The 19,391-nt window shown below is 43.9% G+C and overlaps 1 protein-coding gene across 1 annotated transcript in view; it reads right to left on the bottom strand.

Moving 5' to 3' along the window:
* Positions 1 to 15,460, bottom strand: part of shf (Src homology 2 domain containing F) — a gene marked incomplete at its 3' end in the record, with an annotated part of 102,405 nt that extends 86,945 nt beyond the window's left edge. Inside the window, exon 1 of the mRNA XM_079997993.1 lies at positions 14,808 to 15,460. Within this exon, the coding sequence (XP_079854119.1) occupies positions 14,808 to 15,266 (459 nt within the window). The 5' untranslated portion in view covers positions 15,267 to 15,460. The remainder of the gene's footprint in view (positions 1 to 14,807) is intronic.
* Between the last annotated feature and the right edge of the window lie 3,931 nt (positions 15,461 to 19,391).

The following is a 19,391-nucleotide window of genomic DNA, read 5'->3' as shown; positions in this document are numbered from 1 at the left end:
CCTCTTCCCCTTTAACATTCAAGACCACATAAAACATTGGCCCTTCAGATCTCGGCCGCTTCACCGATGCGGGGCAGCTTTCGCACAGCGGCCACGGTAAAGGCAGCTCTTTCCGGCACAAGTGATTTAGCCTGTCATTGATCACGGGTTGCATGGGAACGCTTCCAGATGCAGTGGCAGTGACACTGATGACATGCAACATAGTGCAGCGTCAAGTGGAGGAAACCTCAGAGCTGCATAATGATTGGGAAAGAGCACTTGCCATTTAGTGTTGAAAGAAAGGGGGGAGGGGGTGCGTGACACAGTATGAGCCGCTGGAAAGTCCCGCCTCGATCCCATCCATGTGGGAGAGTGTTGGTTACTGGGCGAAAGGCAAGGCAGCGATTCCAGGTTCAGCTTCCAGCTTTTTTTTTTTTTTATTGAGGCTTTCCTTGTCTGAGTCATAACTATTCATTACGGTCGGTCGGTCGGTCGCACACACACACACACACACACACACACACACACACACACACACACACACACACACACACACACACACACACACACACACACACACACACACACACACACACACACACACACACACACACACACACACAAGGGGGGAGTCCAAGACAAAATCTCAATCAACTCTGTCTCAGGTTGTAATTCTAGCAGCAATTCATAATGTCAATAAACAAATCTAAAAGTCATTTTCACGGCAATAAATCCAAACGGACTGCCCCCCCCCCCCCCATCGAAAAATGGAGATTCAGCTATAAAGCCAGAGCAAACGTAAACACGGTGCACGCCAAACAGTAAGGTACGTGAGAAATACGGTGAAACATCTTGTGTCTAATACAGAAAAGGCGTCTCACAAAAGGCCTTGGAGGAGTTTGTGTTGGACGACAAAAAACGTCCTTGAGTGAGACACTGTTGGAACGGCTTGGACCCACTGGAACAATACACAGATCTCAAAACCAGCGCTGTTCTGCAGTGCATGGGACTGCTGTATGTCATAGTGTGGATATGACACTGTGCGGAGATTCTGATAATTTACGCTCGCTTCAAGGATTTAATCTGAACAAGGCAGAAAAACCAGAAAAGAGGAATATCGCCCGGGCTGGAATAGTGTAGAATACTGTAGTTATTCATCTTGCTTTGAGGAAATATTATTTAGAAAACATAGCTCATTCTATTTGTTTGTGAAAAAAAGAAATCACTTTAATTTCTTTATTTTAAGAATATAATGTTTTACTGCCTGTTTTAATTGATATCACAATAAATAGTATAAAGTACATTTTACTCACTGCACTGGCGGATACTTCTTCTTGATTCAGGTTTTCTTTAAGGTTTTTTCTAAATTGTTAAAAAAAAAAAAAAATCTTTTTTATACATGGATGGAATTTTACTCCACCGTCCTCAATTATAATAGTGTGAACATCAACACGGAGAGCCGTTATGGCGGTTGGTCCAGTTTAGTCGTGTTGGGTACATATTTTAGGTACAGGTACAGTTTTCCGGGTGTTCTGAAACGCAGCACGATTTTCGAGTTTACGTTCAACGCCGCATGGGCTCCCCCTGTCTGTCTTCTCCTGGTGGCTCGACTCGCGGAGCAACCACTATGCGCTCTACACAGCGCAGCCCTCCTGCGAATGAGTTCCAAAAAACAAAGCTTGGACGATGTAATTTCAGATGATGATGTCACAAAGCGGTCCGTCCCGGTTCTAACGAGACCTCAACCATGTCTGTGTGTCCTGAGAATGTCGTGTTCCAGATCCTTTAGGCGCGAAAAACACAGAGAAGTAAAATAAAAATTCCAGTAACAATACCAATAATACAATAATGGTTAAATTAGCACCACAAAAACAGCTGTATTACCATTCTTTGACTCTGTGCCTACACCTACTGTGAGCTTTAATTGACCAATTCCGGGCCAAAAACAATCGTTTTGTATTGTATTCAAGACAGAGATGACATCCTTAGAGAGAATACTCCAGCAAACCAAACAATAATTGTATTTTTTCATCCGAAAAACCCCGACACAAAGAGGTATACATGACTGAGCCGAGAGCCAGAGAGGCATTCTGGGAAATCTCTCTCCGTCTGGCTCTGTGCAGGTGCTCTCACTCATCCATTTCTTTCCATCACTCTACTTTCAGTCGTACAAAATACCTAAGGCGTAACAATTTAACTCTGACAGCCTTATACACAAGTCCACTTGGGATGACTTTTTCAATAACAGTCCTATCCGGATCATCCGGGTCCTCATGAAACAACGTTTCCTCTGTTGCACTTAATGTCCAAACAGCACTTGGCTTCAATAAAATAGCCAGAATTCTCTCACAGGAACTCCCAGATGAGACCAACTCTGCATGTAATTCGGGAACTCCAATTGAGGGGGATGCAGGAGGCGTTGCACTCCTCAGTAGGTGCTCTTAATATGTGACAAATATTTAAGATTAAGTACTTGACGACACGCTTGACAAAATCCAATTTCCTTCCCAGCCCTCCACAATAGATTTATTAACAGTGTTTCTGCTACGTACAGCGAGAACTGGTGCAGAGTCAGAAAAAATAAAAAAACGCAAAAAGGAAAAAGAAGAAACACTCTGTGATGCCACAATAAAACTATTGCAATGTAATAAACTGTAATAATCTTGTATTTTCCTTCCTCGATGTCCTTGATGCAGGATACATCAATCAACATGATGGTGATACTGCTTAGTTTGTTTAATTTGAAAAGGAACATTCCACTCCGCACACACAGAGGTGGGTCTGGAATATCTTTTCCAAATTGTTTTTCCTGATGGGAAATTGTATTTTAAACAATACCAACATGATTACACAAAACAGAGTGCTGCATGTTGAGACTGGACTATAGATAGAATGACGCAATGACCCTCGGTTACCAAATGATTACTTAATTACTTACAAAAAAAAAAAAATGCGTCAAAAATTGTCTTTTCTTTTGACATTCTTGCTGTTTTTTTTTTGTTTTTTTTTAGAATTCTTTAACACTAGAGTTTTGATACAGGGCCAAATCGGACCCCGGTTGCTAATTGCTATTGTTATTTTGGGTTCAAAGTGGACGGACATATTGGTCTATACACACAGAAAAACCACACACAACCACAAGTATGTCCTTTTTTAGAGCTCGTGCTTCTTCGAGACACAGGTATGCATCACTGCTTGTTTAGTGTGATGCAATACAAGACAGAAAATGAGCTTTATTTCCTAAAGTAGGGCTTCGCAAACAGTATCATAAACCATCCTTGGATTCCAGGCTTTGATCTGGCTGCGTGACACAAGCGCACGGGAGAAAAACAAGCCGGAGCGAAGTCAAAAATATAGACAAAGGAAAAAAAAAAAAAAAAAAAAAAAGATGTGAGGATGACTTAATTACGTTCGGAAGCACCGCGGCCTCAGATAGCCTCTGTGCGGTAACTAAGCACTGGGATCCTGACCCGTCTGCGAGAGCTAGACTGACAACAGAGTCTTTAGGGTGGAGTCCCGTCCAGCAGCCTCCCCTGAGATGAAAAGTAAAGGGAGGGAGTTTGTAGCTCACATCCGTTTTGGGTGAGGGAGAGCGTCCTCGGCGCTCTCAAAAAATAAGCTTTCGGTGAGAGAGCTCTATTGTCACTAATCCGGAAAAGAGAGCGCTCGAGTCCAAACCGGAGAGAAGTCCCGTTTGAGCGAGGACGTGGCAGTCGATATAGGTGACCGCAAATTTGCACGGTTAAAAAAAGGAATGTCATCAAGCTGTAAACACTTCCTGTCAGGAAGAGAGCACTTCCTTAATCCTGCAGCAAACCCAACCTTTCCTTATTTTCCTCCAAACAACGGCAGAGAAATGTCCTGCTTGCGCCGTCCAAGCTCCCACGACTGCTCCGATGACTGGTTTTAAAACAGGAGCTGCCATGGCTTGACGTTGTTCAATCAGGGACACATGATCACTGCTATTTCAACAGTAAATAATAAGAATTAGACAGAGAAGAATAGCAGTAACTACTGTATAAGTGCTCAACGGCCAATTTAAAAACATGAGCATATTAAACATGAAACTACATTGAATAGTACAATACTAAAGAGCTCAAATAATTTGATGTCCTGGCCAATAAGGAATGAACATGGGATCATTTAATAAACGGGAATATTTGTATATTTTCTGTAATCGAATAAATGTGGAATTCATCTAAAAAGGAAACAATCAGCGTTCAGCCTTCCCATTGATGTTTTCCCCATAAACTTTGATATGGAGGCAGGAGTCTGACTTGACTTCCCCTTTTGCAGAGAACACAAAAACAGAGGAGCCCTGCACCCAGCCCAAAATCCAAAGCCATAATTTCTATTTTACACACACACACACACACACACACACACACACACACACACACACACACACACACACACACACACACACACACACACACACACACACACACACACACACACACACACACACACACACACACAGCAAAGGTCAAAATATGTCTCCTTAAGCTGTTGATGCCAAAATGAAGTGGAATTGGGGTAAAAAGGAGTTGTCTGCCACAGGGATTATTGGTGTGTGTGCTAAATGGTAAAATTGCCAATGCCTTACACAGATTCTGCCTTTATTCCTCAGATGGCATGGAACCTCGGGGTTCAATTTGTTTCCTTTTAATCAGTGTGCGACAATCTGCCTGCCCATGGGGGCTCCTTCCTTTTGGGCCTTATTGCGCACACTGTCATTAAACAAAACAGAGCCATGTGTCTGCAGCTCCCAAGTGGCCAGACCGACAGAACCAGTATACGGGCTAATTATGACCTGGTGGAATTGTGTGGCTGGAGTTCCAGAGCACGGCCAGGGAAACAAATGGGGCGACAAACACAGGAGCCTCCGACAGGACCAGGACCTCTTTAAACTGAAGACCAAGTTTCCCAGATGGGACAATGGGGGAAAAAAAAAAAAAAAGCAAGCATTGGCTAAATGCCACAGTTTCCAAGAACTATAACTTTCGGGAACATGTGCGGTGGACGTACATAAAAACGTCACCACAAACCATCCAACACTGGTATCTAGTTATTACACCCAATAATACTAAATTACTCTGCCATGATATGAATGTAATGGGATGGTCGGACTGCCAAAATGTCTTTGATGAGAAAACGTAACTTTCTGGACCTAAACCTTGAAAAAAAAACTTTTTTTTTTATGCTGTCCAGCGTATCCTCCCTTTATTCCGCTCCAGGGAAGGCGGGGCTTAAACATGGAAGCCGCCGGCCCAAAAGCGAACTGTGCTCTTTCCTTCCTTTGAAAACACACTTCCAGGGCCCGGGCCTAGGTTGTAGACATTCCTCAAAGCTTCCACATTCAGTGTCATTGCAAACGTCAAGAAGGGCGAACCATAAAAGGGAGCCGGAAGGGTAGATGGAAACATGTACGGTACAGAAAAGGGTGTTTTGGGCTTTGATGGCGGCAGGTAGATTAGAATGAACCGCGGGTCGCGACGAGAGAAGACCTACAAAAGGAGGGGGCATTCCTCGAATAGCTCCGGAAATATATGGCATTCTCGGACACGTCGGTGAACAATGGGTCCGGTGACATTAATGCCTGACAATCGCAGCTTGTATCTGACGCTAAGAATACCAAAGACCTGACGCGACTGTAGCTTTAACCACGGCAATCCAAATCGCTCCCTTTATCATTCAAATCAGACTTATCATTCTCCAACATGAAGGCGAGATGAGTCGAGCTCGGCATAATTGATTCTTGAAGAATTGCTTTAATAATTTAAAAAAAAGCATAACAAGAGACCGCAATAAAGCAACAAGCATAAATGAATGCTCATTGTATACATATAAATGTATGCACATCGTACGCAAAATATGACGTAGTTGGAGATGAATTTGACGTTTCTTCGTGCAATGTGCTTCGCATGGCATATTAGGTTATGACAAATGGGCACTTCGTGCACAGCTCTGGATTTCAAATGTTCCCGTTATCAACCGTCGGCAGCCTTCGGCCGATTAGGGGAGGTATCGAACTGCTCTCAGAACAGTGTTCAAAGAAAAAAAAAAAAAAAAAATTGGTAATGGCGGGTTCACCCATTCCACGCCCCTTAATCAAAAAACGGGCGCCGACTCAGAGACGCAAGTAACGTCCACAAACGGCCGCTTCGGCATTTCTCTTATCACACGCAGGGATGAAAGCGTCAAGGAGGCCCTGGAAGCCGAGCAGCACGGACGGATGAATGAAACGCTGGGGTCTCGAACGCCGGAGCCGAAAGGCAAGCGAGGGCTTTGAGCCTGCATCACAGGTTCCAATCTGCAGCCCGGTCGAACCAGGCCTCGCTTAGCCACATTGGGAGACTGCGTCTTGAAAAGTGGCAAGTTGAAAAGCCCGCTTCTTTCATGTTCTGCATTCCCCAGCTCCGGCAATTTCTCCTCTTCATCATTGTAAATGTCCTATCGGGGCCGCCTGTTGCGGCCCCGATAGGACATGTGGCCCCCCTGCTTCATTACCCTGGGTTTCAGAGCTCGTCTCCGGCCCCGTCTGCGTGGAGTTTGTGTGGGTTTCCTCCGGGCGCTCCGGTTTTCTCCAATGACATACTGTACGAGCTTGGCGAATTGGAAACTCTAAATTGCCCGTATGTGTGTGTGACCCTGCGATGAACTGGCGTCTCCCTGCCTGTCTGAAGCTATTCGGGGAGTAGGCGAAATAATTGTTAACAAAGAGTAAAACGAGGTTTCTTTGATTCATTTCTTGCACTGCACTGTAACTTTTATGCATTCTATTTTTTCACTTTATGCATTAGATATATTCTATTTTTATTTTATTCCTTTTATGATGTGCTTCTTTTCCACTTTGTCTTAATGCTTTTGATGTTTATGTAAAGCACTTTGAATGGCCTTGTCGTTGAAATGTGCCATATAAATAAACTTGCCTTTACCTTATGCCCATTACGAGCTGGGAGAGGCTCTGGGCTATCCCAGGTAATGAAACCCATTTCTGTTGCCCGTTACCCTGGTAACAAAAATGGATAGATGGATAAATCTCTGATGTTTTCGCCTGATTTCTCGTTTGCTCTGTAACCACGTCAATCAATCATTTTGATGCTCAGCATATGTCTTTAAGATACATCTCTCAAAGTCTGACTCTTTAAAAACAAAACTTTATCCACACCCAATGTCAGCGTCAAGGTAAATGATTGCATTTTCCACGAACCATCCATCCGCTACTGTCCGCCAACACATCACCCTTCAACCTCACGCATTCTTTGCTGTTTCGAACTATAAGCTGATTATACACAACCCTCCCTTGAAGGACTCCGCTTGCCACACTCCAATTGGCTCCCAGCGGATTCCGTCTGATCTCATTATCAGAAATGTGATCTGGGCACAAGGGGCCAAGCAGCTGATGCCCACTTGTAGCACTTATCTCCAACGGAGACAAAAAAGACACCCCCCCCCCAAAAAAGACAAAAAGAATAATAATAATAATAATAATAATAATAATAATAATAATAATAATAATTGTCGAATGTAGAATCGTTATCGCGTCGAGCGAAAATAAAAAAAGACGATGACACGAAAAAAGAGAGAGAAAATTGGATTTGGAGATGGGCGACTTAACAGGGAATCTATCACAGACACAGCCGCAGACAAAAGAACAATAACAAGGCTCGGATTCCCAGGATGAAAGCACAATGCCGCATAGCAGATAGAGATTTCCAGAGGAGAGGTACAATCAGAATACAAAGTAATGGCAAACAACATAAACATTTCATAATGTGCTTCATTGTCTCCATTAACTCAAGCTGTTAAGAAAAGCAGTGGAAATTAAGTCAATCCAGACGACAATGTACATACAACAGTTTATATCTATATACAGTTTCTGTTGTTTGTATTTTTCTTTTTTAATGCTGTATAGATTTTTCATTTTCATTTATATTTCAATGTTCTTTCTTATTCCTTTTTTTTTTTTTTTTTAATTACAATTTTCTTTATTCTATATTTCGTATGAATTTTTTTCTATTTGCACTATGCCCAGCACAGCCTCTGGAGGCTGCCATGGAAAACATATAATATTATTATTATTATATAAATAAATATTTTGATGCTTTGAATCTTTTTTGAATGCCTGTTGAACATCCGCCAGCTGCCAGCGCTGATGATTCCCCTACACAGCTAAAAATTTGATGCGCACGCCGGCTCAATGGAGAATGACTGAAAATTAGGCCAAAGCTAGGTAAAAATTAGAAAAACAATAAAATAAAATTTAAAAAAAGTTTCCCGAAGCGCCATAAGCAATACTGGTGATGACAGGTTGATTTCTCCTCACAGAGAGGTTCCAGCGGTAGTTGCTGTTTACACATTTCGGAGCGCGTCGTTACTTTCATGTGTCCTTGAGAGAAGTTGTGTTAGTGCTGAGCGGAGCGATGAGGCGGGAGATGGAGCCCTTAATTAGCTCCAAGGCAGGGTGATAATTGATCATCTCTCTCAACGCGCCCTAGCATGAAGGTCCCGGCGTCACGGTAAACAAAGCACCAAACAATCCCCGGGAAAAACAGCAACCAGGCACATCTACCTACAGAGAGTGAACTGAGATCAACGCCAAGAACGGTTGCAAAACGAGATTTTTTCTCTTTTCTGAATAAAAAAAAAAAAAAAAAAAAAAAAAAGCTGTATAACAACCGACCTGAAACCTATCAACCAAAAATATTATTACATCTATCTGTAGTAGGCATTTTGTTTTTATTGATATATACCAGTTTGAATATTAACACACTGCACATGCATATCATCAAAATACCTTCCTCAACTTCCTGAACGTGAGGGGGAAAAAAAAAACACAATCACTTGACACCACTATCGGCGATTCAGGTGTTGGGTAAGCAATTATGCAATTGGCATCCATGAGTCAAGTAATTAAAACGTCAATGTGGACATGCAGTGCTGTTAGGACACTTAGTGCCGTCGCAGCCTCTCGCCAGTCAGCGCTTCCAAATGGAAATGGAGCTTCAGCGGAGATACAGTTTCCGTTCAGCGATGCCGTGTTAGTGGCGTTAAATACACCCAAGACAAAACAAATAGAGTCAACAATAATATTGTCGAAGCCATTGTCAGAGTCTCATTTTACTGTTTCCTTTCCTTATTTGAGTAAAAATAAATAAAAATAAAATACAGTGTCGTTTGTTCTCCAAACACAAATACTATTCTACTGTTATACTGTTCAATTTGAAGAAAACCATGATGAGATGTTTTTGGACATGTCGCCCGGCCCGAGTGCTTACTTACTCCACCTTTCCAACTCTGCTTTTGCATTGAAACATATTCCGAAGGTTCCCCCGTGCAGATCGTATTCTGCAGGTCGTGACAGGAAGGTCAAAGTTCCGCTGAGTATAAAGTTCACCATCATAAACTGTAAATGTTAAAAGTATAACCCCGGAGGTAGAGGGCAGGGGTATGAACTCACACAAGAACAACATTTTCCATGTGGCCAAAAACGTTCTTGTCCAAGAGCATTCTTTCCGCTCTCCTCTATTAACAGACGTCGTGAGCACTAACAGCGTTTGGACTTTCCTTCTCAGCCGGCAATTTTTCCCGCAAATAAATTCGACACAGGTCAAGTCTATGTATTTGCCAAACGGCGGGAAATACCGTTAAAAAGAGAGAATCTATGACGCAAGGCACCAAGCGCAGGCCTCCCCCAGCGGAGCGAGGGTTATTTATGTGTGCAGGCATGTGGAGATGAGTCAGCTGGAAAACAGCGTTTGGTTTGGGGTCGAACTGGCTTTTCGGGAACGGCGGGGCACCCCACGCAAGGATTTCACACACGGCCACATGCATGTGGGGCTCTCTCACCAACGGAAGCAGCAACAGCAGGAAAAAAAACAAAAAACGTCGCGATCCGAGCGAAGCGCAATCCTGCGGTAAGTTTTGGATTTTTGCGTAAAGCGTCCAGTGCGCCACGCAGCTCGTTTGGAATAAGAGAAACGAGAGACTCTGCACCTCGCCCTTTAACATCCGCCCGTGAATGCAGCCGCAGAGCTCAAATTTAAACAAACGCCAGGACAAGAGGTTTACTGACCAAACAACAGCACATGACGACGTTGCGTACTTAAGAAACAGATCCAGGCGAATGAGACGTCAAGCTCCATTCTCCCGCATAAATGGATAAATTAAAAAAAAAAAAAACAGCGAGTTCTCAGCCGTTCTGGCGAAGCAGCCGACGGGGTCAAAATGATCTGAAGATTTTCTGCCTCAAAACAAAAGAAAATCAATTCAATATCGGCTGCTTTTGGGTTCAAATATTGCAAATAGATAAGAGAGGTGGTATTTGTTTGATTTTCTTCGATCCAATTTACAATTTCACGCGGAGTCAAAAATGACCTCGATTGGTTAATTTTTTTGCATAGGGTGATTCTCTCCCTCTGAAGGGTTGCGTTACCGGACCGTCTCATAGAAAACGATTTTTGCCGCCCCCCCAATTCTTTATTCAAGCTGTATTTAGCAGCTATCAGTTAAATGCATTTACCACGAGTGAAAAATATGACAAAATATGAAAAACTCTTTAAAACAAACATAAAAGCACTTCCATATATGTTTCACTAAGGAGAAAAAAAAACCCTTTCTCAACAAATTGCTTCGTCTTATTAACATAGTTGGTATTGATCCAGTCGGTTCAGTGGATCATCCGTATTGGTTGCTGCTGATGCGGGGTCTTTCAGTCTATAACACAGAATAAGCGGCACGTGTGCAAAGCCCACCGTGCACGGACGGCGCCGGAAGCAGAGCCAGAGCCGCGGTCGTCATTGCCTAATTGACAGGAGAGATCTAACTAAGCTTCAATTAACGTGAGACAGCTCTAATCCTTTTAATTAGCTGAGCAACAGTGACTCCGCGAGGAGGCTGCTTCCTGGTTACTTTTTTTTTCTCCTCTCACGTCACATAGCGCGAGATAAACTTAAAAAAAAAAAAAAGAAATAACTGAAAATGCCTGCACTGTCCCTGGGTTTAGCAGAGCTGCTGCTGCCGAAAGGAAGGGAGGGGTGGAGGGAGGGGTGGAGGGGTGGAGGGAGGGAGGCAAGGAGGTCAGTTTGGGCTAAAAGCGATGGTACATCAGTTTTTTTCATCTTTAAAATGGTTATCTGCCAAAGGCCCTTGTGGATTGACAAACATCTGCGCAAATATGTCAAACAATGGGAAAAGGTAAAGAAACCACGTCATCGCTGAAAACAGCGTGGTTCAGACAGCCCCACATGCACCATGAACCGTCTGTAAATAAACCTCAACACACTGTTTGTGTTGTTTTGACGAGAACCTCAGTGATTTCCTTCCCTTACGCTCCATTTTCATGCTTGATAGATACCGATCGTGAAAGTAGACAAACACAGAGCGAACCTAGTCCGCCCGTGCGTTTACTTCCGTCCCTGAAAACAAAAAGGAAGAAAATGGCCGAAAAAGCGCAGGCCAATCGCGTTGATGGTGTTCAGTTGGACCTGCGCTGTTCTGGCGTCGGGGAAATGCACTCGAGTTCCAACTCCAGCCGGTTTTCAGTTGCACTCCCCGCGTGACGGTCAATTTTCGGGTCTCAGATGAGGGGGGTCTTCACTACAATGCTGCACGGTTCCCAAAAAACGGTTACATAGTCTGGCTCCCACGCACACCAAAGGCCTTAAACAAAATCAGCTCACTCCGGAGAAACACACACACACACACACACACACACACACACACACACACACACACACACACACACCCTCACCATAGAGTTATGAATGCACAAAGGGAAGAGGAAGTGTCCTCAATGTGAAACCAAAACCAGCCAAACATTTATGAATGAGGCAGCGTCTCGGTATGCTGTTTGTCCGAAGCGGCGCCTCCCTCGACACGGCGCTCAATCCTCAACGCGGCTCAGCGAAGGGACGTGAGGAAACGCAGAGTGCGTTTTTCACACTGGGTCACGTCTCTCTCCGGGGCCCGGGCCGCGTTGGAGCCGCGGGCGACGCATTCTGGCGCCGCGTCGGCCTCCCGCGCGTACGTCCTTAAGACCTCGCCGTCTTCCGGCGTCTCCAGTTGCCTCCGAATGAAGCGGCCGGCGCGGGGCGCGAATTCCTGAGGGGCCCCCCGAGACGGCACCGGATACTTCCAGACACTTGTTCTCGCGGCGTGCGGCCCCGCGACCCCCCGCCAGGCCCGCGCCCACCGCCCACCGCCCGTCTCCGCGTTCTGCTCCGTGTTGCCGGGAGCGTAACAATCCCCGCTGGGAACCCGCGTGGAGAAGTTAAGAAAAGGGAGAAGAAGCAAAGTTGTGCGGTTCTAAGAGAACCCTACAATAACGGCCACAATTAAATTATATATAACTCCGCACAACTGAGCGGGAGTGATATTTATTCGAGCGTAGAAGCGACGGCGCCTCTTCAGATTCGACCTGTCCAGTTAAATAAAAATGAAATAATTTAACCGTAGTGAAATGATCCTATGATTCATACGCGCGAGCTGCTATTTGTGGTGAAGAGCAGGAGAAAGCTCGTACTTCATTCTGAACCTAAAAGTAAGGGTTGCACAGCGCTGGCTGTGTGTATAATTCAGGCCCCGGTAACAGTAATGCACGGCGGCGGGAAGTAGAAAAACTGCAGTACTGCATCACTTCAGTACTGCAAGTACTTTATGACAGCACTTAAGTACACTTAACACTTGCACTTGAGTTGCAAGTATATCTAAACTTTTACTCCACAACATTGCATGGCGAATATCGAGATTCTTCACTCTTCTACATTTTCAACGCCGGAATGAATATGGAGGCCTATATATGTCAGAATTAGGGACCAGATCCACTGGTGGAACTGAGGGAAATGATCTGAGTACAGTTTACTCCACTGGTAATTGAATAATGTGTGAACACACAGGCAGAACACACTCCCAGGAGGTTATTCCCCGTAGGTATACACATGGCAGGCAGTTCATTGAGGTTTAGTTATTACACACACACACACACACACACACACACACACACACACACACACACACACACACACACACACACACACACACACACACACACACACACACACACACACACACACACACACACACACACACACCCGATGTGGCAATAAAGTGGTCAACCGCTGAACGGAAGTTAAAACAGGTTGAGCCTGTTACGACACGCCATTCCTCATTTGAATCGCTCGTCTGTTTTCATCGGGCCCATCGGGTTTTGTGGGGAGGAAGCGGGATGCAGTTGCAGTACCGTGAGATTATTCATTCTTCTTATTTGTTGTCACGGTTCATACAAAAAATAAAATAAAAAATTTAAAGCGAACGGATGGTCCAGCGTACGGATTTAAATAGGTATCAAACTAAGCCCCGCCCCCTTGATAAGATGAGATGAGATCATAAAGATCCGTCGCGATAACCCAACATTAATGCCAGGGGGAGATTCAGGTTCTAGAGCAGGGGTCCCAGACGACCGGCCCCGGGGCCACATGCTGCCCGCGAGACAATTTAAGGCGGCCCGCTACATGTTTACCATACATTGCTAATCACAATGCTTAATTAATCCAGGCAATCCGACCGAATGAATATAAAACAGAATAAAACAGAATACAACAACAACAACTTTTTTTTTTTTTTTTATGGTGACGTGCAAATCATTAGGCCTTGATGTCTGACGCGGCCCCCCCAGGACAAGACAACCTGGCCAGCGGCCCCCAGGTCATTTCAGTTTGAGACCCCTGTTCTAGAGCAACAGAAGTTGAGTGTCAAGTCAGAGAAGCGATAAGAACCAAATACAGCCACAATATGTTCACAGGAGATAGAGATTATTCATTCTTATTGTTTTGTTATGAATAAATAATAATAAAACAAATGGACTGATGGTACATTATCAGAATAAAATATCACATTAAAGGTATGGTAACACTATAAGATAAGATAACACTATAAGATAAAATAACACTATGATAAGATAATATTAAGATAACACTACGATAACACTAAGATAAGATAACATTTAGATAACACTATGATAAGAAAACACTATAAGATAAGATAACATTAAGATAACACTAAGATAACACTATAAGATAAGATAACACTATGATAACAATATGATAAGCTAACATTATAAGATAAGATAACACTAAGATAACACTATAAGATAAGATAACACTATGATAACACTAAGATAAGATAACATTAAGATAACACTATAAGATAACACTATAAGATAAGATAACATTATAAGATAACACTATAAGATAAGATAACATTAAGATAACAATATGATAAGCTAACATTATAAGATAAGATAACACTATGATAACACTATAAGATAAGATAACATTATAAGATAACACTATAAGATAAGATAACATTAAGATAACAATATGATAAGCTAACATTATAAGATAAGATAACACTATGATAACACTATAAGATAAGATAACATTAAGATAACAATATGATAAGCTAACATTATAAGACAAGATAACGCTATGATAACACTATAAGATAAGATAACATTAAGATAACAATATGATAAGCTAACATTATAAGATAACACTATAAGATAAGATAACATGATAAGATAACACTATAAGATAAGATAACATGACAAGATAACACTAGAGTATCACATTATAGTTTAACATTACAGTAAAAAACAGTTTATGAGCTCAGGTGTCAGCGCAACAGAAGTTGCCAAAACGAAAAGAAAAAAAGATTCAGAATTGAAATAAAATACCGTACGAACAACACAGCATTGATAGTATATCGCAACTAAAAAATTAGTGGCAAATAAAGTTATAATTAAAATAAATAAAAACTTAACTCACCTTCTCTTTATTGTCCAGATCTGACTGAGGTGACGCCGGGGACTTGACGCTCCCGGCGGCCACAGCCTGGGTCACCGCGCCGCCGCCGCCGCCGCCGCCGCCCGGCGCCGGGCAGCTCTTCTCCACGGTCTCCACCTTGATGAGCCGGTGCTTGGGCGACACGTACTTCAGGTCCGGGGAGCCCACCACGGTGCTCAGACCCGAGCCGAAGGAGATATTCCCACCCGGGGTGTACGGGTCCTCGAAGTCCAGCTCCTTCTGGAGTTTGTAGGCGGCCAGGATGTCCGGCTGAGCCCGGGTGAGGCTCGGGTAAGGGGCTCCGGAGCCCGGCGGCGCCTGGTACCCGCCGGGCACACCGGTGGAACAGTACCTGTAGTCCGGCTTCGGCGGCGCCGGTGGCGCCGGCGGCGGGGCTTTGGTGGTTTTGAATCCGAGGTGCTCCTTGAACCACTTGGCCATGCTGCTGCCAGCGCATCGCTCAAAAGTCCCGGCGTGTGCAGTTACAGTTCCCCGCCCGGTCCCCTGGCGACGGCTCTCCCTCGAAGCGGGACCCTCCGTGGACTTGACCGACTTCCAGCGGCTCCCGATCCTCCTCAGCCCGGACTCCCCGACGGGGGCACACGCCGCTCCGGGGCGGACTCTTCCTAACTCCGCCGCTCTCTGGGACCCCGACTTAGCCCCGCCGACCCCCGGACTCCGTCTGCTCTCCAACTCCTGCCGCTGCTTCTTCGCTACTCCCGCTCTGTCACTTCTCGGCTGTTCTCCACCTCCACGTCAGGTTTCCACACTAAAAACACGCAGCATGGAAGAGCTCGGGAAGCGGGCTCCCCCCTCCTCCTCCACCGCCGCCGCACCACCCTTCCCCTTCCACCTGGGGACCCTCACTGCCCCCTACTGGACAGATGCAGATGCGCGCACACACACACACACACACACACACACACACACACACACACACACACACACACACGCACGCACGCACACACACACACACACACACACACACGCAAGGTATTCTAGTAGTGGTTCTCAACCTGGGGTTCGGGGACCAACCACGGCCATTCAACAGGGGTCCCCAGCAATTCGTAATACGTTTAACAAGACGTGAGCAGAATTAAAGATTGAACAATCGACAATAATTGTAGATTATTTGGTTTCTATTCTGGTTTGTTTTTTGGGCTATTTGTGTATATTTGGCTTTTTGTAGTTGTACAATTTTTTTTTTAATGTAATTGAATGAGTTAATGTGTTATTTTTCAGACTGTTAAGCTATTTCTAAGGCAAATCGCCAAAATATTCACACAATGACATTCCTTGTATTTTTGAAAATGTACTTGAAATGAATGGAATAAACTCTTTCTCATTCTGAACATAGTTTTTGCTGTTATCGCCCTAATAGGATGTCCTTGATATGAAAAAGGTTGAAAACCGCTGCACCAGAACACCACCTGTCTTCAGTAGAGCCGAGCATCATTTTATCATAATCATAACCCTTGACTGTGACGATCTTATTATTATGTTTTGCCCCGGGAAAATGGACGGCCATTCATATGGATTTCAGTTAATAGGAATTTTGGCTTGACGTGACATTGTGAAATATAGGAAACACATACGTGTATGTCCCCGCAAAGAAAATCTGAATTCAGAATCTGCGTTAGTTCAGCTCATTATTTCACAGATGACAAGTACAAAATCAGTGGTGCTCAACTGGTGGGTCCCGGACCAAAACTGGGTCACGGGGTCCATTTTGAGTGGACAGGCAAATACGTCAACTTTGTCAAAGCAATTGAAGCAATTCAATTTTCAGATTTTAGTCAGTCATCATCAGCCCTCTTTGCATTTTTACTGATGTCTTGATAACAATATGGAAGAACAGTCTATTTGTTTCAATGTTTTGGTTTTTCTATATTTATTTTATTTTTTTTACTTTTTCTGTATTTACCATGAACAAAACCACCGTGGATTCTGCGCTGCTCATTTTTGGATCAAATCTAAAATTAGGTTTCGGTGTGTGACTTAATGACTAAGGACAAATCTGGCTCCTGAGGTCGGACCACCAGTGGAGAACCACTGGGCTAAAAGGTAATAAAACCTCTGTTAGTCCAGATGGCCCGAACAGGCCGACTCAATTGCAAATTGAATTGCAAATGACCGGTCGTGAGACTGTTGCTTTTACCGTCCCCGCCCACCACACCTCCATCCCCCATTTCTTGATTCTAATAGCAGCCCAGATCACTCATCAAAGAAATCCGCAAGTGGAAGAAGATCGTGCGGAACAAAAACAGTGGTAAATATTTCCACCGCAGTCTTTCAGCGCGGCAGAGCGTTAATTGGCGGGGGTTGATAAAACATTAATTGCCTTCTGCAATCAGAGGACGCGTGGAAAAAACATAATTTCCCCTCACGTGAGCACGCCTCATGGAGACCGTCTGGGCTGGGAGCGGCGGCCGCGGCACACGGTTGGGTTTTTATGAAGCAATATTTCTTATTTTCATAACAGCGCACACATGGCCGCGGCCAAGACGGCGTGCGCGGAGCGGCGTTTAACCCCGGCCGGCTCCTGGGAGACAGGGCTTCGTCCGTCCAAGATTAATACATAATCTATTATTTCTTCATTGGACGCCTCGTGTCCTCGCACCGTGAGCGAGGACGGCCCTGCACTTCCTTCAGACTCCCTGGATTTCCAACACGTCGACAAATTTAATAGTCAGTAGTTTATATTTTACACCTGTTCAAGAGGTGTGCAAAAACCTGTTGCTAACGGAACATTTCACAATAATTATTCACGCAGGTGTTTCTTCAAAAGGTAGAAAATGTGTCGGACTAGTGAAATTAGGAAAAATAAGACTGTTTTAACAAAGGTATCGTACCGAAAAGCAACTCTCTTGTCCGTCGAAAGAAACAAAGAAGAATAAAAGCGTAGAAATAAAAAAAAAAGGGTAAAAAATGATCAAAAAAAGGAGACATCATTCAATCACAGAGATAACAGCTTAAAGTGTTGCCAACAGGCCAGCAGATTTAAACATGGCAGGACTCAAACCCAACTAGAAACTCAGTAGGACTGTTACTATGCATTTAGGAATTTTAGAATTGGCTAAAATGTCCCACTATTCCCAAATAATCTTATGGGATTTTGATTGGCACACACACACACAGACACACACACACACACACACACACATTTTATATATATATATATATATATTTATTTATATAAGCCGTCATTGCAAACAGAAGTAAACATACAAACCTCAGGCCAGATGAGACGATTATTTGAGTGGAAATGACTGAGACACTGCAGCACGAGTCGACTCTCCACAACAATCACATTTGGGATGTTGAACGTTGCGTGGCGACGGGCCACACAGCCCCAAACCTCAGCCGGAATGTTGTTTTTTAACCTTGAAGAATCAGCTCTTCAGGCAACACCACACGTCTGGTCAGCCGGGATAAAGCAGAGATAGGATTTTGCGGTGAATGACGTTCACTTCCCAGCACCAGTGTTTAAAATCGTGTTTGGAGATTTTTATGTTATTTTTTTCAAATCCCTCAGATCATTTGCTAATTAGAAGTAAAACACTGTCAGAATTCCTTATAATATTCTATTCCTCAAAACCCTCGCGGGAGGAGCGGATTCTGAGCTCGTTCTTTAGGTTGGAGACGTGCCAACTGGTACTGTTAAAAGAAACACAAAACGCAGTGTGCAAACAAGGACGGAAGCGTCGCGCTGCAGAATGACGGAGCTTGATGTTCAATTGGTGTAATACATTCCCCAAAAGGGAGCCGGCATCCCACCACACGGTCCCGCGCCAAAGTAACTCACAAAGAAGCACGGAAGAAAAGTACATTCAAAAACACACACACACACACACACACACACACACACACACACAAATTGAAAAGATATTTGATGATGCTTCGATAGAAACCTGTCGCAGGAAGACCATATGTTTTCACGCGGGAGCATTTCTAAAATCCGGCAGCTCTCTGATTGAGTTATTTATTATTCGGGGTACGTGGGAGGCTTTTAGAGGGAAATGGGAATCGTATGGCACTGCTGTTGTGTCGTACTCAACGTGAATTCACCCTTGTTTAGATCTCCTCTTTCTGGGAAATAATGTAAAAATAATATTCCCAATTTATCCTAATAGGACTCCTCAAAAAATCAATTATTTCCAAAGGGAGCAGCACAAGAACTGGCATCCCATGACAGAATAAGGTGAATGTTTATACACTGGAAAAATATATCCTATTTTTTATATTTTAAAAGCCATGGCATTATTTATTATTACATTATTGTACATTTGCCTTCCAGGTGGTCTGCATGTTTACAGTATCTGCAGTTTCTCGAAAAGCGGATTTTTTTGTTTTTCACCGACCACAAGAGGCGTGGACGTCAATATTTGAAAAGCGGTCGGCGGAGAAGTCCCGAGTAGTTACTCTTCATGAATAATGTGTGAGTGTAAACCTCAACGCTTTGGGAGCGTCCAACACCACACAAGCAGCTGGATACGTCATCTTTAATAGGTCTATTTACTACATCTGCCTCTATTTAGCCCCAGTTTATCCCACCACCTTGACATT

The sequence above is a fragment of the Zeus faber genome (genome assembly GCF_960531495.2).
Source record: "Zeus faber genome assembly, chromosome: 3".
Lineage (NCBI taxonomy): Eukaryota > Metazoa > Chordata > Actinopteri > Zeiformes > Zeidae > Zeus > Zeus faber.
This window is presented reverse-complemented; position numbering and strand designations above follow the sequence as displayed.